Below are 9634 nucleotides of genomic sequence, written 5' to 3'. Positions count from 1 at the left end.
AAAATATAATATAATCGCAAAAGTAATAATATATGTGTCCAAAGAAGCACGAAAGGTATATAAATCATTTAGCTTTATGTAAAATGGCTAATGGTGCTGGCTAATGGCTAACCTTTTTATTTGTTTTTGATGATTCAAATTATCTATGTTGGAGAAATACTTGTCACCTAATACACGCACTTTTGAAACTAGTTGAGATTTAAATTTGTGATTCCTTAGCTTCAAATATTTTACTATTATTAATAATTATTCTAGAACCGTACGTGTCCTATCCAAGGGGTTATCCTTTTAAATATTTGATGATTGGCCCGGGAGGGATGTGAAACGTGTGAGGGGTTAGGAATAAAATACTAAAGGTGCTTCGTTTGCATGGCCCGCTACGTGTCTCCTCTTCCTTTTGGTCGCCTGGTCGGTTTGTGTGTGTATATACGTGTGTGGGTGTATATATATTTATATATGTGGCTATGGACAAGTAATATTTGTTATCCTCCAAACAAATTTTTTATGCATCTTTCGATGGAAAACTGCAACCGCTGCCCGCGTCGTTGTGTTGGTGTCTTCATCGCACTGTTCCTCTTGTTTGCAGTACTGTCAATTCCAGTGGACTGTGATGGTACGTACGTACGTGATTACCCTTCTATCTCTACCTGATTACAATTATTAGATTTTTAATTGCTTTGATTTTTGTGGTTACAGATGGTGTTTCGAGGAAATTAAATGCCAAAAATTTTAGAAATTTTTTAGTATTATTTGTTTTCTATCATAAAGTACTTAAAATTGAAAGGAAAGTAGACAGAAATTCTTGGAAATTGGCGGATTTAGTATTAATAATTTGAAAACTTTATAATTTCTGTTAGATAAACTCCATAATTACTAATATAATTATCATTTTTTTCCATAAAGTTGGGCGTGATTTGTAAAGAAAAATACAAAAATAATATCTTCTTTACAAATTTTATTTCTTTTCGGGAAATTTAAGTGGTTTCTTTGATTCTAGAATTTAAGTTTAAAAGTTACCTCAGACTTTAATTTTCATTTGTAGTTTCTCCCCCAAATTCTAGAACTGAGTTTTTGAAATATTATTTTGCCAATTATTTGTTTTTTTTTTATTGAAACCTCGAGTATAATATATAAACATGCCTTTGGGATTGTAGCTATCGTGGATCTAAGATCATCTTCAATCATAAAATTTATTTTGGTGCAAATTTTATACTAAAATAGTATGATTTCTGCATCAAATATCACATCTATCTTCAACTCATTTACTTCAAATCTTACGTCAAAAAAATTATTCTCGAAATATTCATTTTATTTTTAATAATTAACATAAATAATAAATATTAAAAAAATCAATAATTAAAATTATTAAATTAATAAATAATTATAATTAAGTTCTTATGTTAAATATATAATTATTAAATTAAATTAATAAAACAAGTATTAAATTATTATTTATATATTATTAAAAATTATTAAAAACAAATAATTTTATTAAAAAAATAAAAATTATTGCACCCAAGGGAGGGTGAGGCGCTATCTCGGTGCAAAAGATTGGGCCCATTGAAGCAATCAACTTTGCACCAAAGGAAAAAATTTGTGTGAGACGGTCTCACGGGTCATATTTTGTGAGACAGATATCTTATTTGGTTCATCCAAGAAAAAATATTGCTTTCTATGCTAAGAATATTACTCTTTATTGTGAATATCGGTAGGGTTGACCCGTCTCACAGATAAAGATTCGTGAGACCGTCTCTCATAAGAGACGTACTTTACACCAAAATAACTTAGGACAAAAGATAGGACTCACATTGGAGATGCCCCAAGGAAGAGATACGTTTTATTTTTCCTATTTTATACCTGTTAATACATATAAAACTAGGCCTCTGGATCACAATACTTTATTTATTTTTGTGAAACATTACTCTATTTTTTCGAATTATAGTTCTTTTGGAAGTCAAAGTCAAGATTCCAAGAAGTTTGAATTAAGCTATTAAGGGTTGTGAGAATATAGGAAAATAATTTCAGATAAGGAATTCGAAAAATGATCTAATGCCTTATTTAACCAATTTCCTCTAAACTAAACAACCTATGCCTCTATTTTATTTACTAAAATCATTGGTCTATTTTGATACACACAGACGAGGACGATCTACTCGCTGGAATCAACACCTTCCGGCAATCATCAAATGCCCCTGCTCTGTCGAAGAACGACAAAGCCGACTGTGTTGCGGATGAAATCGCCAACCAGTTAGAGAACAAGCCGTGTGCGTCCAACACGACAACCACGCAATCTCAGATAATTTCCGACTACCCCAATGTTATACAGAAATGCAATGTCGATGCCAATGCGACAACAGAAGGAGTGGTCCTGCCTGTCTGTGTGCCTCGTCGCATTTCGACTCTTGTGCTCACTAACTATACACAGTCTCGAAATTCTCGCTATTTGAACGATACTAAATTTACGGGCGTGGGAGTTGGCACTGAGGATGATTGGACAGTCTTAGTCTTGACGACGAGCACCCCTGGAGGAAGCTTCGCAAACGAGGGTCGTGCCCTTTTCGGTTCGAGTCGCTCTTTGAAATTGTCCTCTCTGTTCTGCCTGATAGCTTTGACAGCCATCCATATATGACTTGGTGCATTTGTATTATAATGTGTGCAGTACTACTAAGTTGTGTGTTGTTTTCTTTCATCTATGCATCTATGTACGTATGAGTGTGTGTGTGTGTGTCTATATATATATATATATATATATATATATATATATGTATGTATTGTGTGCATTATGATAATGCACTTTGTATCTTGTGTGCATGGATTAAATAGTTAGATGTGTTTTTTATTGGGTTCTGTGCTAATTATTCCATAATTCATTGATTTGTTCGTCGTTGTGTTTGAGTGAGCTGTGTTCATAATTTGTAGAGTGCTTTTGATAATTTAACTTTCGGCTTGATTGAATATCTAGCATTTGCTCCATTTCTGTTCAAATGAGATCACATGATATTTATTGCAACAAAAAAGGGAAATTGATTTGGTTGGGACATAAGGGTAAGGCCCGATGAAGCAAAACCGTAAAGTTCTCAAATCATAAAGTGTTACGATCCAGCTCGTACGACACACTTCAACTTTACAAGGTCAGAAATAGCCGACCGCTGAACTACCGAGGATACTTGAGACTTAAATGTGCGAAGTACTTTATATGATGTATTTAATTTTGAAAGCTCTTCATTTTAGTGGATTTTCTATACTGAAAATATTTCATTAGTAGATAATGCCAAAATAGATGATGTGTAAGTCAATGGTTGGCTAGGGAATTTATTGACTCAAGTGTAATAAATAATTTTTATTTTAATGTAATTTAATTTTTAGGGTTTCATTTTGCTTTAAAGTCCTTGATTATAATTTAATATGAATGAATCGTGATACGACCTCGAAACTCATTTGTAAACAAGGTATATTTTAAATTCGTTCCTCGTCGATTCAGACGTCTAAAAATAAGGATAAATGTCGCTTGAAGTTGAGACTAGCATCTTGATGTTGTGTATCGTGTTTCGTGGTAAGGACATATAGATGTCCAATAATTCAGATGTGTATCATACGATGATTGTACTGAACATCCATCCCTCGACTTTCCAAATGGTCATCATTCATCGAGAGGAAAAGTCTGTGGTTATTATGTTACATAATTAGTCCTTACGACTCGGGACAACACTAGGGCTCTGCATACTAGGATTGTGCTTTGACTCGTTTACTGTCTCCGCAAGGGTCACAAGATGGTGAGTTGGGTGCAATTATGATATATGTAGGAGCCAGTGCATTGTAGTCGGAAATTCACCGCTCACCTATCGCTCACCTACATGTGTGGATATTCTATGTAATCTATCGAAATAATAGTGCATGAAATCTCTGGTCAGAGCGTGAGATGTACATTAGAGAAAGAGTTCTCTGGTTGTGCATGCGATGGCACTACGAATATTTTATGATTGTATCACATAATTATCGAATCTAATATGCAACCCTCGATGTACCAATGATTGCAGATTCGATCGGGATATATGAGATAAGAGGATCGTAATGTACGTTAATCATAACTGAATGGTTCTTGCAGGCACTATCAAGTGATACCTAGGGAATCATGAGACGATGCTACTAGACGCTCTTATCATGATTCGATGGTTTAATCAGAAAATGATTTCTGACATTCTTATAACCAAATGTTGGTGCATGAAATGAGGCAAATTGGGGTAAGCCCGAATAAAGAAAAATGTCCTGAATCACAAAGAGTTGTGAACCTATGGCTAGCTGTATCCCCCATTGAGAGTCACACAAGCACTGGATCAATTGTTCCTGTGGAGAGAATAAATTCAAGGAGTTGAATTTATATGAAATTATGATATAGTAAATTCAAGGGTTGAATTTATGATAATTAAATTTTGAGAAAATAAATTCAGTGAGTTAAAATTATGAGATAGTAAATTCAATGAGTTGAATTTATGATATTTAAAATTTGGGTAGAATAAATTGAAGGAGTTAAATTTATAAAATTTGAGAATTTAATTATTAAACTCAAAAGTTGAGTTTATTAAATATTAAAGTAAATGTAGTAGTGAAGTATGTTTAATGGGCTTGTAGGAGCACAAGTCCAACATACTAAATAATTAAAGTTTTTAATGGACTTTGATTAATTAATTTAACTAGTTGGACTAGTCCAATTAATTAATCAAGATCATTAATATTAATTAAGAGGTCTAAATCTATATTGATAAAAATTAGGTCAAGCATTGATAATAAAAGGAAAGGAGGCACAAATCCTAGCCTTCATAAGGCTTGCAATTTTCGAAAATTGCCTCTCCATATCCTCTCAAGATTTCGGTCATACCTTAAATAAAATTAAGGATTTGAGCCTCATCTTGATTTTTCTTCTCCAACGCAAAATTTCTTAAAAATTTCTAGTGTGATTTTGAAGAGGAATATTTATTCTAGTCGTGGACTGGATTAGGAGATCGAAGAAAAGAGTTCCTTAAGAAAGTTTGTAGAGATTTACAACAAGAGCTACATCTGCTAATATCAGAGTATTTGGAGGCAAGTGAAAATTGTTCACTAAAGGTATATATTAAAAATCTATGAATGTTTATTCAATTTAAACCATACGAGTGTCCAAATATATTGATTGTCAAAAAAAAAAATTTTAACTTCCACTGCGATTTGGACACGAGAAAAATGATAATTCAACAGGCAAATGAGATTTTTTGTAGACAATCTAATTAGGATTGAAGAAACGTAAGGACAGCATATGACTTAATTTTTATCAGAGTAGCGCAGCGGTAGCGTGGTTGTTGGGATAATAGAATTAAGAATCTAAACTTTTGGATTACCGAGGATTAACGAATTTCGGGGACGAAATTCAATTTAAGGGGAGAAGATTGTAACGACCCGAAAATCAGACTACGTATAAGCCATGCATAATTATTACTATTTAAATTTAAAAATGATTTATATATATATATATACATATGTATATATATATATAAAGGGTCTAATTCATTTTGATATTTGACAAGTCATAACTATTTATTTTAAATGCAAAAGTTTAGTTTTATCTTTTCAGTTAAATACGCGAGGACAGACCGGAGTTTGAAGATTAGAGATAAGATTAATAATAAGAAAGACATTCCTAAATTTAATTTAAGTCAAGAAATAATTTAATTTAAAGAAATAGAATGTTTTAGAATTTATTTAATTAATTAGAGCAAAGTTGGTAAATAAATTCTTTTAGGTTCAATATTTAATTAAAGCTTAAATTAAAATATGTAAACAAGAGAGAATGAATTAATCTAAGTATGAAGTATTCAAGAAATTAAACATAGTATTTAAATGCTTAAAGTTAAATCCATGCAATGCCATGCAAGAGGTCATTATAAATTAAGGTGTAAATTCATCAAAATGTAGAATGGGTATTTGAAACCTTAAGAAATTAACATACAAGATGTAAACAATAAAACACCATACAAATAAGTAATAATTTTGGGTCCAACATTTAAAATATTCAAAGGTGGATAACTCTCCATTCCAACAATTCTAATTACAATTCATGGGGTATTCATTTCTCATTTTAATTATCTAACGGGTAGTAAATTTAAATGCAATAACATACCTCATTTCTACTCAACCTATTAGACAAAAAACCGTGTAAATGCAGTAGGAAATAAGGAACAAACCAACGGCAATAAGGGGATTAAGAAACAATTCAAAACCCTTCACCTCCTTCAGTTGTAACTCTCATTTTAATGTATATAATGGACCCTTTAACACCACTATTAACATTCCTCTTCCTTACCTACATTGTCCTACATTCATATGCTAGGAAACATCTAAGAAAAATCGTGAATTAGCAGCAAGGAGGAGAGGGTAGGAACAACAACACTAGAGAAGGAAAAACAATTCATATCCATTCAACTTCTTGACTTGTAACCTCCAACTAAATGCACTTCAAGACTCCTTTATCACCCCTTGTAACCTTCATACTCATTACCTAGCAGCCCTTCATCCATAATTTCGAAATTTACAGAAGAGAACAGCAGCTAAAAATCGAGAATAACAGCACAAGAACAAGAAGGAATTCTCAACTCCGACTCCGTCGCTCGTATTCGTCGTATTGGTTTGTTTTCGTGTCAAAACAATTTCCAGGCATGTATATATTGTTTCTTTGCTCTTCAATCAAGTCATATTAGATAATTTTAAGCAGTATATGTTCATGAATCAAGCAGCATCACGAAAATGACAGCAACATTTAAGCAAAAATCTGCACAAAATTTCTTGGCTCTCTTGTTTTTCCACATCACGGTTTGGTGTGTTTTGGTTGCTTACAGGGAGTTGCTCGGTTCCAGGCACACATGGCTGCTACTAGGCATGAATTAGAGTGTGTTAGAGTGTTATTGGTTCATTGGTTTACATCCATACACACACCAACAAAGTAGTGACAGCAACTTTTCCTTAAGTGCAGAATTTGAGTCCAAGGTTTTATCATTTGGTGGTTTAAGGTGAAAGTTCGAATCATGGCTGTCCTAGGGACTGTAGCCACGGTTAAAACCCTTCCATACCATGTCTAGGACATGACCAATGTGTCCTTTCAAGGTTTGGTTCATGGTTCCCTCAAAATTTTTAAAACAACAACACAAGTGCATAGTTCGAATTTTCCATTTCCTGTATTAGTGTGTCTTCGGTTTTGGAGTGTGGTTTGGATTGTGGTTGGCTTTTAGCCCTTAGCCATGGTTCAAGCCATGCCTTAGGATGTTGGTAAGAGTTCTTGGGAGGTGGTTCAAGCCATTGGTCAATAAATTTCAGAGTTTACACCACAAACGCACAAGTTGCCACTACTGATTTGTTTTTTTGACAGCAACTTTCATCTTCGGTTTTGGTGGTGGTTTGAGTTCTTGATTGGCTTTTAGCCCATGGCCTTGGACTGGACACTACCTTAATGAGTTATGAAAGTCATGTTTTTGGCTGTTCGTGATTTGGTCTAGTTTAGAGGTCGTACGCGAATTTACGGTGAAAGGTGCCAAAATGACTCTCGAAAGAGTGTTTTATGTTTCTGAGTTCCATTCACCTATTTTCGTGTTTTACAGTCCTTGTGTATATTTTTCAGTATGTTTGGGGTATTTTTAATCATGGTTAAACGTCGGTTTAATGTTGGTTCGAGTTGGTACGAAGCCATTATTAAAAATCAAGTTATTGGTTCTAATCGTCTCGTTTTTGGTTCTATTGTTAAGTTTTTGTCAAGTTAAGATTTATTGCATGTGTCATATATTAGAAGTAAGTCGCAGCAAGCCTGGGAACGATCCAACTCATCCGGTAAAAATAAGGTTATAATTATGTTACGTGCATAAAAATATAAATTGTTTATTTTTGAGATATATGCTATATGTCTTGTGGCCACCTTATGCTTATGGGTTTGGAAGTCGGTAGGCGCAACCGAGGACCTCTCCACCCGGTGACTTACGACCGATTTATGATTATGTATGGGTACGGACATCCAGTCCAAGGGCTGTGATTGATCTCTACCGCACAGTATACTGTGGTTTAGTCTGATCAGGCGCTTACGTTATGTTATGGGCCACTTGCTTAGAAACATTATCTCTACTAGAAAATTATGATATGACATGACATAGCTCTATTGAACAAAGCTTTTACGTATGAATTTCAGATATGCACGTAGTTATAATTATTCATGATGCTATTTTCACCGTACGCTTTACGATACTTTATTTTTAAGTTGCATGCGATTTTATGATATATTTACTTGTTATTCACGATATATACATGTTGAGTCTTTAGACTCACTAGACTTGATTGTTGTAGGTACTGATGAGGTCGAGACGGAGGGCGTAGACCAGTGACCAATCTTGTGGCAGCAGTAGTAAACCCGAGGACCTCATGATTTAATTTATGCACCTTTTATCATCCAAACTCGATTTTAACCTGTTGGATTATTTTTAAATTGTTGTTTGAAATACAATGTTGACTTCCGCTGTTATTTTAAAGTTAAAATTATTTACATGTTTATTTTATAAATTGGACAAGTTATTCATTTATTTAGAAAAATTTTAATAATTCCGCAAAATTATGAATACGAAATACGGGCCTTTACAGTTGGTATCAGAGTCTATGATCTTGTAAAGGGTTGTACTACTACTGCTCTCGAGAAGCTCATGAAGTCACGTCTTCGGTCTGTAAGTTTTACATTTACGCATTTTATTTAAGGCATGAATTATTTTAACAGCATGTTTTCATGAAATGTTTTTGCGTTCAGATTTTAATTGTTCAGTGTTTATTTAAATTAAAAATATAAATTATGGAATTATGCATGTTGGGTACGTTTGGAATTGGACATGTCTAAGAATTCGAATATTGGGCTTTAGGAGATGTTGAACATGATTTGACTATATTAATTTTTAGGTCAATAGTGTTGATATCCTCTTTATAGGTCATAAGTTAATCTTGAAAATTACGAATGCTTTTGGGACTTGTAGAAATTCTAAGAAATTATTGATGGTTCTTGGTTGCTAGTCGAGTAAATTTTTGAGGATTTCATATAAGCAATAGCGATTCGAATACTACGACAATCTTTAGAATTATAAATGTACAATTTGAGAATTTTAAGTATCTATGGAAATGTAAGATTAATTATGAGAATTTATTTAGGATACATGCTCTACCTAGTTAGATTTAAGGATGGAATTGCATGAATTGAGAATTTTAGGGACCTAATTGTAATAACTAATAATTTGAGGACCTAAGTGGAAAAAAAAATTCTAAGGGACTATTTTCGAATTTACCAAATTTTGGGGATTAAATTTTGAGTTCGAGAATCTAAAAGTTTAATGAGGTAAAGATGGAAAATTTTATGGGGACAATGATGCAGATTTCGAAGAGTTGTGGGGCCAAAATGTAAATTAGGAGAACTGTAAGGGTCAGGTTGCAATTTTCGAAATTCTAAGGATTAAATGCGAACTTTTGAGGAACACTTGGGATTTTAAGTATTTATAGAAATGTAAGACGTGTTATGGGAATTAATTTTGGGTTTAATAAACTTAAGACTATTGAACCTTATGATATGGGAAATCTATAAAATGAAATT

General features: G+C 33.2%; 1 protein-coding gene across 1 annotated transcript; it reads left to right on the top strand.

Moving 5' to 3' along the window:
* Positions 1 to 456: 456 nt before the first annotated feature.
* Positions 457 to 2955, top strand: LOC142553824 (putative GPI-anchored protein At3g06035). The gene is made up of 2 exons (XM_075664324.1): positions 457 to 613; positions 2139 to 2955. Exons 1-2 carry the CDS (start codon positions 457 to 459, stop codon positions 2627 to 2629), a joined length of 648 nt encoding a protein of 215 aa, XP_075520439.1. The 3' UTR covers positions 2630 to 2955.
* Positions 2956 to 9634: the final 6679 nt, after the last annotated feature.

Source organism: Primulina tabacum, chromosome 8 (genome assembly GCF_025594145.1).
Source record: "Primulina tabacum isolate GXHZ01 chromosome 8, ASM2559414v2, whole genome shotgun sequence".
NCBI classification, from domain to species: domain Eukaryota; kingdom Viridiplantae; phylum Streptophyta; class Magnoliopsida; order Lamiales; family Gesneriaceae; genus Primulina; species Primulina tabacum.
This window is presented reverse-complemented; position numbering and strand designations above follow the sequence as displayed.